Below are 16,817 nucleotides of genomic sequence, written 5' to 3'. Positions count from 1 at the left end.
GTGGTAAGCCATTTAGGACCGAGATGAGGAGAACTTCTTCACACAGAGAGTTGTTAACCTGTGGAATTCTCTACTGCAGAGAGTTGTTGATGCCAGTTCGTTGGATATATTCAAGAGGGAGTTAGATATGGCCCTTACGGCTAAAGGGATCAAGGGGTATGGAGAGAAAGCAGGAAAGGGGTACTGAGGTGATGATCAGCCATGATCTTATTGAATGGTGGTGCAGGCTTGAGGAGCCAAATGGCCTACTCCTGCACCTATTTTCTATGTTTCTATGTTTCACAGGAACGTTATCGAGCTAAATCTGATACCGAGACACAGAACGTTATTAGGACTGGTAATCAAAAGTTTGGCCAAAATAAGTAGGCTTTAAGGAGCGACTTAAAGGAGGAGAGCGAGATAGAGAGGCGAAGAGGCTTCGGGAGAGAATTCCAGAACTTCGGCCCTAGGCAACTGATGGAGCGATGAAAATCATGGAAACACAAGAGGCCAAAAGATCTCACTGGGTTGTAGAGCTGGAGGAGGTTACTGAGATAGGAAGGGGCGAGGCCGTGGAGCGATTTGAACAAAAGGATGAGAATTATAAAATCGAGGCATTGTTGGACCGTGTGCCGATATTGGTCAGCGAGAACAGGGGTGATGGGTGAACGGGACTTGGTGCGAGTTAGGACATGGGCAGCAAAGTTTTGGATGAGCTCAAGTTTATGGAGGGTGGAAGGTGGGAGGCTGGCCAAGAGAACGCTGGAACAGTCGAGTCTGGAGGTAACAAAGACATGGATGTGGGTTTCAGCAGTGGATGAGCTGAGGCAGGGGTGAGACGGTCGATGATACGGGGGTAGACATGGGCTGTCTTGGTGATGGAGGTTTTACTAACCAGAGTTGTAATATGCTACTGAGGAGAATGTCAATGAAAGTATAATAAAAATGTATGTGACCTTCAGGCTGATGCTTGGTGTTATATCAGGACTGGTTTCGCAGTACAGTATTACAAATTTTCCTTCTTTACTGCCTTACCAATTTGTGTCACATATTATAAAGGGTTGTGTTAATGCTTTATTTTATATTATCTTGTAAATATGAATAATGTATGCAAACTATCTCTGTTAAAGAATTCCCTTCGTATTCAAAGGATCTTTTTAAGTAGAAAATTGTCTTAAAACATGTGGCATTTTTTACCGGGGGAGGGGATTTGTATATCGTTACTTAAAGTGCCTCAAAGATATACGAAGGGTCACAGACCCGAAACATTAACTCTGTTTCTCTCCACAGATGCTGCCTGACCCACTGAGATTTCCAGCATTTTCTGTTTTTATTCCTGCTTACAGTTGTTGCTAGGTGAATAAAGGCTGACCGAGAGGTACCAAATGGCTACGCTACTCTAAAAAAATCGCTTCAACATCCCTCCCCTCCCCGCCTCCTCCCTCAAGCTGCACATAAGTTCGCAGAGCTGTTGAGTCACGGTATACTTTATCCACATTATATTTAGAATCATAGAGACATACAGCACAGAAGGAGGCCATTCAGACCATTGTGCCCATCCTGGCTCTTTGGTAGAGCTATCCAATTAGTCCCACTTCCCCGCTCTTTCCCCATAGCCCTTCAAATGTTGCCGCGTCAAGTGCTTATCCAATTCCCTTTTGAAAGTTACGACTGACTACTTCCAACACCCTTTCAGGCAGTGCATCCAGATCATAACAACTTGCTGCGTAAAAAAATGTTTCCGCATGTCCCCTCTGGTTCTTTGGCACCACCTTAAATCTGTGCCACTGGAAACAGTTTCTCCTTATTTACTCTTATCAAAACCCTTCAAAATTTTGAACATCTCTATCAAATCTCATCTTAACCCTCTCTGCTCGAAGGAGAACAAGCCCAGCTTCTCCAGTCTCTCCACATAACTGAAGTTCCTTATCCCTGGTACCACTTTAATAAATCTCTCCTCTATACCCTCGCTAAGGCCTTGATATCCTTCCTAAATTGTGGTGCCCAGAATTGCAATAGAATACTCTAGCTGGAGCCTAACAAGTATTTTATAAATATTTAGAATAACTTCCTTGCTATTGTACTCTATGCCTCTGTTTATAAAGCCAAGGATCCTGTATGCCTTTGTTGCAGGGGTGTACACTATGCTGGTATGGTTGTACATGTACAAGGTAGCAGGCCAGATAGATAAGGTGGTTAAGAAAGTCTTTATTAGCCGAGGCATAGAATACAAGAGCAGAGGGGTTATGCTTGTATAAAACAGTAGTTAGGCCACAGCTGGAGTACAGCATGCAGTTCTGGTCACCACATTACAGGAAAGATGTGATTGCACTAGAGAGGGTACAGAGGAGATTTATGAGGATGTTGCCTGGAGTGGACAATTTTAGCTATGAGGGAAGATTGGATAGGCAGGGTTTGTTTTATTTGGAACATAGGAGGCTGAGGGGAGACCTTATAGAGGTGTAAAAAATTATGAGGGGCCTAGATAGAGTGGATAGGAAGGACCTATTTCCCTTAGCAGAGGGGTCAACAACCAGGGGGCATAGATTTAAAATAACTGGTAGGAGGTTTAGAGGAGATTTGAGGGGAAATGTTTTCACCCAGAGAGTGGTTGGGGTCTGGAGCTCTGCCTGAAAGGGTGGTAGAGGCAGAAACCCTCACCACATTTAAAAAGTACTTGGATGTGCACTTGAAGTGCCGTAACCTGCAGGGCTACGGACTAAGAGCTGGAAAGTGGGATTAGGCTGGATAGCTCTTTGTTGGCTGGTGCAACACAATGGCCTCCTTCCGTGCTGTAAATTTCTATGATTCTATGCTTAAGATACGGAATTAATTGACGTTACATGCTTGAGGATCAGGGTATGATATTGGTGGAGGACTTGGTGAGTAACTGGATGGATCGACTGGGATCTTTCGTATCCTGATTGAGAATGGTGATGTCCAATACCTTGGATTTTTGTGTCAACCTTTGTTTTTACATTTGGGGATGCAAAACATCTGCTGTGGTCCCATGTTTAGATACATTGGATGTATATATAAGTTTTGTTACTTAGCATAAGGTGAGAGACTTTTTTTCCATGTTGCTTGTTAAAAGTATAGCGAAGGCCTTCAGATGGTAGCTATCCTATAAAACAAACAACATTAAAAGTGTACGGACTAATTCCCACTTCGCATTGATATTCCCAGTAAGTACCCAAGAACTAAAATAATTAATCCATCGCCGACAGCAGCTATTCATTAGATCATGACGGGGTTGCAAAGAAAATCATTATGCTCCCATAGGAATAGGTCTATAATATGGTAATAATCGGAGGTCATTAAGAATTTGCTCAATACAATCGTGCTGGCTATACTTAAATTCACAATGAAAATTTATCGCAGAGGGGCATAGTACATGATTAACTACAGATGAGAATCTATTACTTTTGTGCAGTGCACTTTTTTGTGCGAATCCATTATGGATCAGTTGCAGAACTTCATTATAAAACTGAAGGAATTCAAAGCTTTTTTTCAAAAACCGTAATAAGGTCACCAGGGCATTTAATAAACGAGGAAGTGCCATTTTGTTCATCTCTCTCTAGTCACTTACAAAGGCACTTTCAAATTCCCAACAGTCCAGCCTCTGGCCCGACATTCGCCACGACATTTCTGCTGCTACCGATCTGCTCAATCACACCCTCACCACCGCCTTTAATGCTGTAGTCCCCATTAAAACCATTACTCAATCGCACCCTGGTCGCTCCCTCTGGTAGGGCCCTCATCTCCACATAAAGCACTATCGGGTTCTGCTCTCCTCTGCCAAAACTGCTCACTGTTCTAGGATCATCCTGGAATGCAAAGATAACCCCAGCTTCTCTTCACTACAAACCGTCGTCTTAAACCTCTCTCCCCTGCCCCCTCACCTCCAACAACACCTCTGTAACATCGCCCATCTCCGTTTTTGCCTCAGCTCATCCACAGCTTTGTTACCTCTAGATTTGACTATTCCAATGCTCTCCTGGCTGGCCTCCCATCTTCCACCCTCCATAAAATTGAGCTCATCCAAAACTCTGTTGCCCGTATCCAAACTCACACCAAGTCCCGTTCACCCATCACCCCTGTGCTCGCTCCTGGTCCAATAGTCCTTGTTTTCAAATCGCTCCATGGCCTCGGCCCTCCCTATCTCTACTGGCCGCCATTCTTTCAGCTGCCTAGGACCGAAGCTCTTGAATTCCCAACCTAAACCTCTCTGTTTCTCCATTTCTCACTCCTCCTTAAAGATGTTCTTTAAAATCTACCTCTTTGACCAAGCTTTTGGTCATACTTCCTTTTGTGGCTCGGGTGTCAGATTTTGATAGATAATGCTCCTGTGAAGCGCCTGGGGATGTTTTACTACATTAAAGGTGCTATATAAAAGCAAGTTGTTGTTGTTTTGGCAGGTTCTCAATAGCATTTTTGACTTATCTCCCGTTTCTGTTCAATTTCGCCATTTAAAATGTGGTGGAATTTCAGCTCCAACCCAGCTTGTCAGACCTTATTATCTGCACCCCTTTTGCTCTCGGGCAATAATCAATGACTGTGAGGAGCCTGGAACATGATTTTAAAATTAGTTTAAAATAATTTAGGTAGTAGTTTCTTCCAGCTAGAATAGACTGCCAATGAGGATAATGAATAACAAATGAAACATACTATTCATAACCATTTAATTCCTTTCGTAGAGGTATTTTAAAAGCCGGATTCTAAAAAAAAACTTAGCATTTACATGGATATGATTTTGCCATAAAAATAGTTTCACGTTAAATGAAATGAGCTCAGTTTGCCCCAGGCTCAATTCACAGAGGACGTGGATGCCACAGCATGTTACTGTACATAGTTGTACCATTAATGAGCAGTCTCACACAGTGGAACAGAATATTCTGCATTTATTTACTAGCTGTACCGACAAAAACATCTCAAGGTGATTTACAGAGGGAGGGAAAAATAAAATGGATATAAAGGGACAGGCAGTAGTGGAGAGGCAGTAATGGAGAGGCTAAGAGAGGTAGATAAAAGCTTGGTTGAAAGTTGGGTTTTAATGATTTTTTTTTACACAGAATTATATTGAAACTACAACACGAAAACAGGCCATTTCAATCAACCAATCCGTGTTGGAGTTCATCCTCCTCACAAGCTATAGTCCAAGGGGGGCAGGCAGGAAATTGGCCTGTTTTGCACCTCCCGGTCGCACCTGCGGGGACGGTAACGGGGCATTAAGGAGTTACTGACCGGGCACGGCGAATTCGGCAACGCCCGCGAACTTCTCTGGCAGTTTTGCGTTGATACTAACATTTCCCTCCTCGCTCTCTTGCGCCCCGGAGATCATGACGTCATCAGTGCGCAGCACCCCGTTACCACCCTAGATGCAATATTGGCTCCCGCCCCCTGCAGCATCGCCGGACATCAACAACGGCAGCTGCAGGCGGCGTTGTCCCCTCGGCTGGCCGCTTGGGGCGCGCTAATTAAAGGCAGTGGTGGTCAGGTGGGGCAAAATGTATTTATCTCACCGGTGTGGTGTTTTTTGCTTTTTTTGGATCCCGTGGTTGCTCAGCCTTGCGCTCTCTTAGAGTGCTTGGGGCTGCTATGGACGTAGCGCAGGTGTCTTGGCCCAACACAGACTGCAGGAAAACTCAGCCATCCAGCATTGGTCCGTCCCTTTAAGGGAGAGAAGGAGCCTGTACAGACACCAGTGCTGCACGGAACATTGCCGTTATCGTCCCTCTCACTTTAGCGCTCTAAGTGATTTGATTTAATGCTCCACTTCCCTCTTGGAGTGCTAAAGCGGAAGTTCCCATCAGCTGCAAATCTTTTTCACTCGGCGATACTTGTGCGCCCCCTCAAAAGTTATCGCCCCAAACGGGCCGCCACACAATTTCTAGCCCATAATCTCAAATGCCTTCCCTGTTTCCCATATCCCTTTTTATCTCCCTGTTCCTTCAACCACCTTTCCAATCTGTTCTTTAAATGTTGACAGTCTCTGCTTCACATCACTGACTCCAGCAGTACATTCCACAGCCTTACAACCATGTGTGGAAAAAGTGTCTCCTGTTCTCTGTCCCAAATCTCTTGCTTTTAATCTTTCTCTTCTCATTCCAAACCCCTCACTCATCTGGTTTTCGGCCTCACCATAAACCCCATTCCCTTGTCATTGATTCTACCTCCTCCTCGGCTGAACCAGACCTTATAACACCTTCACTGAGCTATTTCCACCTCAACAACAATTTTTCCCAAGATGCACAAGAGCGCAGCCATACTTACTGAATGCTGAATTGATATTTTTGCCTCTAATTTGTAGCTAAGTTGCTCTAATTCCATGGCCAGAACGCTGCATGTAAAGCACCAATCAAAATAGGGCATGCATCCCGTCTGCTCCTCGTACTGTGTTACATCGCTCCGAGGCAGCCATTATGAGGTACCCATGAGCGAGGTGTGTTGATTTCCTCCCTTTTCTTTTCCTTTTTCATTTCTTAAGATGGATGAGCACACCTTAACTTAGCGTCTCCTATTGCCAAGTGGGCAGCTGTTGGGTGCAGCAACCCTTAGGGCTGGAGAGGGACAAAATCTGCCTGGCTTCCCACCTGGACCACTACAACATCACTAAAACCGATGACCTGGTCATTTATCACATTGCTGTTTGTGGGAGCTTGCTGTGCACAAAATGGCTGCCGCTTTCCCTACATTACAACAGTGTCGGGAAATACTTAATTCGCTGGGGGACATCCTGCGGTTGTGAAAAGCGCAATATAAATGTAAGGTCTTTCCCTCGGAACTGTTTTACTAAGAAATATGAATATGTCAAATTGTATTTGCTCAGATCACAGTAAAGACTGAAAACACAAAATAAAAGGTCACAGACCTGCAGATACTTTCACCTTGTTTCCTATTTCTCATGATTACATTGTGCCACAAATTTAGCACAACGCCCGTTATCTCTGCTAGGGATTAACACAGGAGTGGAAAACCAACTTGTATTTCATTAGCAAGAATTATCTATACCTCACAGTGAAGTTAAGATTCCTCTCCCAAATTTTTACCATTATGTATCAGTAAATTTTAAGTGCTAATAATACGTCAATATCTTTGCTATTGCTTGAATGCATATATTATTTCCACATTACATCACTATTGATTCTATTCCATTCCCCCAATCCTAACTACATCTTAAAGTTTCTTATTGGGCCATGCAGTGCACAATGAATGTCAGTTGGCTTTTCCCAGAATGTCCTGTTCTTGAATGATTTGCTGAAATGTCTCCATCAGTCCCTCAAAGAATAGATGCTAGAACAGCAACCTGATAATACAACTCTAGCGGTAGAGAATTAGATTCCATCCGGCGGATCCAAGGTTGAATCCTAGACCGATGATCAATGTCAGTGATCTTCAATCGGAACCCTTTTTTAATTCTCTGTCGGGACACTAGAGGGAGGCTCCCTGGCAGCAGCGGACAGAGGAAAAGAGCACAGCTTGTATCACTGACTATGGTCATTCACAATTCACCAACCAGTTGTCCTCCCCTCCAGTTCAGGACATTTGTCTGGCAATAGCTGGAGGGGAGGGGTGCTCAAACACACCCTGAAATGTCTCTGATTTGTTTTTATCGGATTACTCGTTCCTTCAAAAGAAAGTGTTTCAGATGACTTGATGGAACACAGAAAAATGCGGGGCCGAAATTGCCCTCCTCCTCAAGGTCCATTACCGCCTCTAAGAGGAGGATAGGCCTTACCGACTGGGGACAGGCAGATGGGCCGACCTGCCTTAAATTGCCCCCGGGCCGGGTGCGGCAGGAACGGGTTTCCGCGCCGCCCGTGTTCCCGCCCCGTCGGGCACGCGCTGACTCCGTTCCGACTGATGCCGACCCCTTTCCCGCCCCCCAACACTGCCCCGATTGGGGCGGAGATAAACCTAACGAATCGTTGAGTGCGCCTACTTTTTGGCCGGGGGGCATGTTCTTCTGGGGCTGGTCAGTTCTGCACTTAGACCAGCTCAGGGGGATATTGTGGTGAACAGTAGCGAAGTTATTATTCAACTGGCAATATATAAACACTTCATGCTTTAGAGCTTATGTCCCACAAGAATCGTTGCTTTAAAGAAATGATAAAGTTTCTATTTTACCTCATTGCGAAATTCCTATTTGAAACCACCCCCGTGAAAAAAAATCCTTTCTGCACCACTGAAGGACGGTAAGCATTAAAACATGACCAAATGAAGGCAATTAATAGAGCGGATGGATAGACTGACCTCTGATGTTAGCACACTGCTGCCCCGTGGTTAAACATTGACGCTTGCGTGAACAAAGTTATTCTAAGTTCTACTCAACAATGAATAATGATGTATCCAGTAAAGTGAGTCAGTAAACAGAGTGGAGTCTGAGTTACGCGGCAATAGTCGGATACCAACTACATCAACTCTGCCAATGTTTATGTCACACATAATGATCTTTAAACAAATCTGGTTATACACACTGTCTGTAATAGTTTTACAAACTTGCATTTCAACTCCGCCTTCTGCAGCTGAGCAATAAATGAGCGAATACGGAATATATAATCAGCTTTTACATTGAGGAACATAGTTGTGCTTTTCTACCTCTGGCAATAGGTGGAAAGTGAAAGTTCAGAGGTGTTTACTCCAGTACAATATATAGGTCTGCATAAATTTCAATCTCCTTTTTTCTTCCTGTTTGATGCTGGTCGCTCCAAAATGTATTTTTTAAACTAAAGGTAAAGACTGTGCAGCCACTAGATGATGCTGCTGCACTTACTTACGAAACAGAGTAGAGGCATTTAGGAACATAGGAGTTACTAGACAAAAAAGAACAAGGTCCATCTAGTTCATCTTCTACCATCCTTTTACCGGCACAGACACGATGGGCTGAATGGCCTCCTTCTGTGCTATAGACTTCTATGATTCTGTGATTCTGTCTTGGTCGTCGCATGGTACAATGATAATGGAGTTGTTGATGAATCATAGCAATCAGTCTCTATCAATTAGTCCACAACAATCCCAGACAATGACACGGAGAAAACCCCCAGTGGCGGAGAACTTCGTAGTAAAGGTATACTCCAGCTTCTAGTTTGAGATGCACCTTTGTCCAATACAGTACTTTCACATTTGAATGCTATTCCACACTGTCGTTATTGAATCTTAATTCCTCACACCCAGATATTAAACAGCCATTGTTCCATGATTGGGAGTTTTGGGGGAGTGTCTGAGTCAGGAGGTTTGTGGGTTCAAGTCCCACTCCAGGAACTTGAGCACATAAATCTAGGCTGACACTCCAATGCAGTGCTGAGGGAGTGCTGCACTGTTGGAGGTGCCGTCTTTCAGATGAGACATTAAACCGAGGCCCCGTCTGTTCTCTCAGGTAGACGTAAAATATCCCACGGCACTATTTTGAAGAAGAGCAGGGGAGTTATCCCCGGTGTCCTGGCCAATATTTATCCCTCAATCAACATAACAAAAACAGATGATCTAGTCATTGCTGTTTGTCGGAGCTTGCTGTGTGCGAATTGGCTGCCACGTTTCCTACATTACAACAGTGACACTTCAAAAGTACCACATTGGCTGTAAAGCGCTTTGGGACGTCTTGAGGTCGTGAAAGGCGCTATATAAATGCAAGTCTTTCTTTTTTTTAAATTTTGTTTGGGGGAGAGGGAGGGGAAGAATAAAACATTGGCAGAACAGACAGAAACAATTTGATTTGAAAACATGATTAGGAATCCGCATGTTAGCCACTGCATTAAATTTATTCTCCATGGTGGCTTAGACTTGGCTGCAGTGCCAACCTTTTTAATGCGTTTTTTTCTTTCAATGTCTGTTTAAAATTAAACACTGAAAATGTTCTTCATGGGACGTCACTGGAATTGGGTGGCTGCCTGATCATACTGGGAGGATTTTGAGGTGAGAGGGCTGGGAATGCACAGGTGCAGACCCTGTACTGCCCATTTGAGGGGACGCTCCACCCCCTTTCCCAAGAAAATGAAAGCTGCCCAAAAAACACCCGCAAGTGAAAATACAATCTCTTTAACATAATGGCCTGAGGGTCAAGTTGTACAAAATGGGAATATTGTGTTGCTGTAGTTTTGGAGCAGGGATGTTCGAGATATCTGGCGCTAGTATTCAGGTACTGTGACTCCCTCGCTGTGATTGTACATCTATTGTTTCTCCCCCTCCACTTTTCCTCTTGTTTTTTTTCCCCAATTTTACTAAAATGCTTGCCCATATTTTAGTTTTCGGTTGTGATGAAGGGTACTCTCTCGCTATGAAACATTAACTCTTCTTTTCTCTCTACAGATGGTAACTGAGCTGTTGCATATTTCCAACTCGTTCTGTTGATCTATTTGTACAAGTCGGTGGCTGTATATCTTTCCTGCCTGTTTTCTTGCCTTCAGCTGCCTGGGCCCCAAGCTCTGGAACTCCCTCCTTAAACCTCTCCGTCTCTCTACCTCCTTTAGGATGCACTTTAAAAGCTACCTCTTTGACCAAGCTTTTGGTCAGCTGCCCTCATTTCTTCTTATGTGGTTCAGTGTCAAATTTATTTGTTTTGTCTTAAAACACTCCTGTGAAGCACCTTGGGACATTTTACTATGTTAAAGGGGCTATATAAATACCAGTTGTTGTTGTTAGATTGTCCAGACAATAGGTGTATTTTTCTTGCTTGCTATTTTTCGAGGAAAAAGTAGCTGTGAGTGTAAAGCAGTGTGTCTCACTTTATATACTGAAGGCTGTTTTTAAATTATGGAGGGTTTTGATTGGGTCAATAGTGAAAGACTAGTATCTCCAGTTGAGGAGTCAGTGCCGAGAAGATCATCAATGTAATATTGTCACTGAGAGTGAGGCGTGAACTTGGGAAAAATCTCTTTACAGAGGGTTGTTGCTTTGCCACAGGGAGCAGTTGAGACAAAAACCATTGCATCGTATAAAGGATAAGTAGATAAAAAAATTGAAGCAGAGGAATGTACAGAGCTCTGGGGAGAGAATAGGGATTAGTTTTGGATTGCTCCAGCAAAGAGCAGGCACAGCCACGATGAGCCAAGTGGCCTTCTTTTGCGCCGTAGCCCTCTATGCTTCTATGTGCACCTGTACTCTCCAGCACAGTGAAAATTGGAGCCCTTCAGTGCATTCCCAAGCTGGTCCGAGGTTTCTATAATTAACCCATCCCTAAGTCTACTCTTGAAAACAAACCTAATTTCCTTAACTTTGCCTTGCAACATAAACTCACAATACTTGGAATCATCTTTGTTGCTTGCGTCTAATTATTGAAGAGCAATAATCTTCTCCCATATTAAGTGACCAGGACCATAGATGAGGCCTGATCAACACATCTATAGAAACCATTCGCCCTCATTTGATTTATACTTTTGCTCATGCATCTGAGAAACTTATTCCAGCTAAAAACAATGAAAATATTTTAATGGATTTATTCACTATAACCCTTAAATCTTTATCCGCTCAGCATGGAATTTGCTGCAACTTGAGTTAAATTTACTGGTCTATAATTTCTGAGTATGTCTGGAACTAATTTTAAGTAATGTAGTATATATGAGCAGCATTCACAAACTGTTTCTTTACAAATTGAAGCACATTCTGATTCACTTCTGGGCAGGATTACGTAATTACTTTCATAGCTATTAATAACAATCTCTTTATTAATCTTTCCTATTATATCGAACCATTTGAAATATATAGTATATTTATACACATTTGTGACTTCCTGTTAAATACCTCTGTTCAGGGCAAACAAAATGTTGCTCATACTCCTGTGAGAATCTGCATTAAGTGGTTGGTGATGAGTAAACCTCATACATGGCTGTGGAATTGGATGTCTGAGAGAGCAGGGCATATAGCAAGCTATGTTCATCCTTTCAGCACATTGAAGGCATCTGTTATATAGATGTCAAGGACACTTTGAGGCTTTGGGACAGCAGCTGCTTGGCAAGGCCACACATGGGAGCTGTTCCCAGGAAGCCGAGTATGAGAATACGCAGCCACATCGCCGGGGGGTTTGAAGCCTTCCATGGCTGGGTTGCAGAGAGACGAGCAGCAGCTGCACCTATAACTGAAGAAGCCATCATTTAATGGAATATAATATGTGTCCATGCTGTGGTCAGGAGGATGACGATGATGCACGGCTCCCTGTGTTACTTGTGATGACCTTCCAAGCCAGCGCGGACATGATGGGCCGAAAAGGCCTCCTTCCATGCTGTAAATTTCTATGATTCTATGAATATCTGCTGTCTGCCTCAAACATATGCTTTTCAGTTGTCTTATAAACAACCATTGACTATCCTCATTTGGGACCAGGGGGGTGGGGGGATGGGTGGGGTGAGATAAATGGGGTCGAAGTGGCTCCAAGGTGACACGCCGGGTAACAGAGGTTTGGAACCATATCAACCATTTGTAACAGACTCAGTACTTGGCCAAGCAGATATACTGTACATCAGGGCATCCTAGCTCATTAATGGCACTTGGAGAGGTGGTCATGTCCATGTGGTCTGTCATTCTTCCCACTTTAACTGATTGAAAGAAAAGTTAGAACTGGCATTTATATAGTACTTTTTACGTCCTCAGGATCCCAAAGTTCTTTACGGCCAATTAATGACTTTGCAATTACACCAGAACTATTGAGAGCCCATTTTTAAAAACGTTTGCCGACCAGATCTCTGTTAGGAGCTATAACTCTGAATTACTGAAGAGTAAACTAGTATCAGGCTGACATGTGAGTGAGCTAGTCTGTAATTATATGGCAAAAATAATTGGCAACAGGTGTCAGTCTTGGCTCAGTGGATAGCACTGTCACCTCTGAGTCAGAAGGTTTCAGGTTCAATTCCCACACCAGAGACTTGTGCCAAAAATTTAAGCTGCCACTTCAGTGCAGTACTGAGGGAGTGCTGCACTGTCGGAGGAGCCCTCTTTTGGACAAAACATGAGACCAAGGCCCCATCTGCCCTTTCAGGTGGGCTTTAAAGATCCCACCAGCACTATTTTGAAGAAGAGTAGGGGAGATTCCACCGGTGGTCAATAGTTATCCCTCAACCAACACTTAAAACAGATTATTTGGTCATTATCCCATTGCTGTTTGTGGGAGCTGTGCACAAATTGTCTGCCACATTTCCTACATTTATAAGAGTGGTTACATTTCCAAAAAGCATTCTTTTCATTATAAAGTGCTTTAGAACATCCTAAGGACGTGAAAGATATGATATAAATTAAAGTATTTATTTTTCTATCTATATGTTTATTGTGCCAGAGATGTATTATATGTTGTAAGGATGGGCATTCCTTTTTTTTTTATAAAATCAGGCCACTAGTATGGTTTCCTATTGGAGGGACACCTTGATTAGGTTGTGCCTCCATCTATCAATTAAATTCAACAAAAGATGCATGGGTCTGGGATAGTAGCAATTCTTTGACCACTGCCTTATGAAGCACCACTTCCATTGAGCACGGAGTGCAACATCGGTGATCTTACTTCCATGTTGTCTTAGTTAGGAAGGCGTCACTGCACATTGTAGTATATTCACATGCACACACTACACACAAGATGGCTCTAAGGAACCGGTCATGTGACCCAGTCACATGATGCTTTTATTGTCTAAACATCAGCAGTTGCATTACCACAGTAGTCCACGAGGTGGGGCTATACACACCAAGATCCGTGTCCAGGGATTCGTGACCTAACACCATTGTGGGAGCACCATCACCACGAGTGCTGCAATGGTTCAGGTAGAATCTTCTCAGGGCAACTCGGCATGGGCAATAAATACAGCCTAGTCTTTGTCACCCACATTCTGGGAACAGTTTTTTTTAAACAAGAAGTCCATGCTTCTAACAGAACCCAATGCCGAATAACTTTTATTTTCTGTGTTGTTTTAGACATTCGGATGCACATATGCAACAGAGAGCATTACGGCTACCTCCCAGTACCTCTAAAGGCCCAGCAGTCCTTGGAAGAGGATATTGAAAGCTTTGTTCATGTGCTGCTTGAAAGAATGAGTAAGTTTACTGACAGGCACGAATAAAACTCTTAACTGCCATGAGAAGTTTTCTAACAAACACTGTTTAAATAATCCAAGTACTGTGGGACTTTTCAGAAAAAGACATCGCAAAAACTCAGGCGAGATGCAGACCGCTGGCTTATTATTAGAGAAACGGCTAGAGCGCCTGGTTATTTCTTCACCTACCTTCCTTCATCCATTAAATGAAACAGTTGCAGGGTGCGGTAACAGTGCTGTGCCACAGCAGGAGATTGGGAACCAGAGCTTTGTGCAATATAGCGTGACATGGGGACAAGGTCCTCAGCTTAAAGTGAGAGTAAGAAAATGAGAATTACAATCACAGCACATTGTGGACGGATGCACCTGTGTTGTCCCTCTATTCCAGAGTAATAGAATTCAAAAACAGAAAAGTGATGTTAAATTTGTACAGAACCTTGATTAGACCACACTTCGAGTATTGTGTACAGTTCTGGTCTCCATATTACAAAAGGGCTATAAAAGCACTGGAGAAGGTACAAAAAGGATTTACAAGGATGATCCCAGAACTTGAGAGGTTATACCTATCAGGAAAGACTGAGCAGGATGGAGCTCTTTTCTCTAGCTAAGACAAAATTAAGAGGTGACCTGATAGAGGTCTAACATTATGAACGTGTTTGGGAGGGTAGTTGTAGGGAACATGTTCCCACTTGTGGAACAATCGAAAACTAAGGGTCATAAATAAAAGATGGTCACTAATACATCCAATAAGGAATTCAGGACAAATTTCTTTACTCAGAGACTGGTTACATGGTTGAGGTGATAAGTATAGATGTATAAATGCTTGATAAGTACATGAGGGAGAAAGGAATGGAAGGATATGTTGATGGCATGAGATGAAGTAGGGTGGGAGGCGGCTCGTGTGGAGCATAAACACTGGCATAGACTAGTTGGGCCGAATGTCCTGTTTCTGTGCTGTGAAATTCTATAATTCTATGTATTAGTTCAAGGCCTAAACCCAAATGTAGATTTGGGAACACAGGAACAGGTGTAGGCCATTCAACCCCTCGAGCCTGCTGCACCATTCAATTAGATCCCCACGGTTCTGTACCTCAAATCCTCTTAGCTGCCTTAGCTACATACACCTGGATACCCTTGTCTAACACAATTCTATCGATCTCAGTTGTGAAAGCTTCAGTTGTCCTAGCTAATTTAAATTAATACCCTTTTCATTGGTATATAAAACAACTTACATTTATGTAGCACCGTCTACATAATGAAGGAACCCGATATGCTGACTATCAGTTTAAGTTGCAGCTTTTGTTACACATTATTGCTTAGAATTATTTATTTTCCTATGAAGGTTGAATTATAATTTCTAAAGGTATATTCACACTGCCACGATCATGCCGATACTAAGTGGTCTGGCGTCACACTAACGTTGCACTTCAGGTATAAATGTAGCCTGGATCTGAATTGATGGCACATGACGCCGAAAGTTAGCATCACTATCCCATGCCATGTGAAAACAGTGCAGAAGAGGTTGGGGAGCGGTAGATCAGGATGTGAGATTTTACAGTAAACTGATTTGCCCACCCCCAGGTATCATTTACCATCGTAGAAAAATGTGGAAGATTTTGAACAAAAATTAAAACCACTTTCCACCAATATAAAACTGTGAAGTTTAACTGGCCTAGTAGACAGTAATTTAAGTTCAGGAGGATAGACGTAGTCACAAAAAATAATAGTGGTAGGAACATAGTAAGAGGAGTAGGCCATTCAGCCCTTCGAGCCTGTTCCGCCATTTAATGAGATCATGGCTGATCTGTGACCAACAACGTGGAGGTCGGGACCGGCGAGAAGCTGAGGGAGGGATCGACGAGGAGCGGATGTCGGAAGCAGCGAGGAGCGGATGTCGGAAGCAGCGAGGAGCGGAGGTCAGGACCGGCGCGGTGCAGAGGTCGGGACCGGCGAGGACCGGAGATCGGAAGTAGAGTCGAAATCGGACGAGGCACGGAAGAGCGGAGAGATCGGAGCCCAGAGGTGGAGCAGCGTGGACAAGAGCAAGGGAAGGTGCAGCACAGGCCAATAGCGAGGCTGTGAGGCTCACATTGCATACTATGAATTCCATGTAGAGAGAGGTCCTGTGGGAATGAGGAAGTAAGGAGGACAGTAGGGGTATGTTTGAGCTTGTGTGTATGTATTGGCACATGCGGTGGAGCCTGGTCTCCAATCGTCTTGGATCCCCTTGCCACGGGACCAAGACCGTGCTCCGTCAAGCTCATGTGGTGGCTGCTGTGCAATGGCCACCCCACGTTAAAAGAATTCATACACAGGCATGTTCCACCATTTAAAATGAGTTCATCAGTCACCTGAGTACTCATTTTTAGTGTGGATGCAAGTCATCCTCCACCCCGAGGGACTGCCTATGATGATGATGATGATGTGCGACCTAACTCCACCTTTGCCCTTTAGTTCACAAAAATCTAGCAATCTCAGATTTAAAATTAACAATTGATTGCCATTTGTGGCAGAGAGTTCCAAACTTCTACCACCTTTTGAGTGTAGAAGTTTTTCCTAATTTCTCTCCTGAAAGGCCAGAACTCTAATTTTCAGACTATGCCCCCTGATCCTAGACTCCCCAAGCAGCGGAAATAGTTTCTCTCTCGCTATCTAATGTGAAAGCTAAACTCAATAACCCTTTGAGATACAAAGTGCAATTTATTCATTCAATAGTCGTTTAAAAAAAAAAATCACAGTACTAGCTGATGTAGATTTAAAATTTAAGTTTGAAGGCATCACTCTGGCTGGAAAATGCTGAAAAATGTGAAAACTGTTTAACGTGCCCAGGTG

At 43.5% G+C, this 16,817-nt stretch overlaps 1 protein-coding gene across 3 annotated transcripts in view; it reads left to right on the top strand.

The window, feature by feature from the left end:
* LOC139268740 (procollagen galactosyltransferase 2-like) overlaps window positions 1-16,817 on the top strand; it is a 213,694-nt gene that overhangs the window by 158,768 nt on the left and 38,109 nt on the right. For all 3 annotated transcript variants that reach the window (XM_070887391.1, XM_070887390.1, XM_070887392.1), the window contains one exon: window positions 13,867-13,986. In XM_070887391.1, the coding sequence (XP_070743492.1) occupies window positions 13,867-13,986 (120 nt within the window). The remainder of the gene's footprint in view (window positions 1-13,866; window positions 13,987-16,817) is intronic.

Source organism: Pristiophorus japonicus, chromosome 8 (genome assembly GCF_044704955.1).
Source record: "Pristiophorus japonicus isolate sPriJap1 chromosome 8, sPriJap1.hap1, whole genome shotgun sequence".
Lineage (NCBI taxonomy): Eukaryota > Metazoa > Chordata > Chondrichthyes > Pristiophoridae > Pristiophorus > Pristiophorus japonicus.
This window is presented reverse-complemented; position numbering and strand designations above follow the sequence as displayed.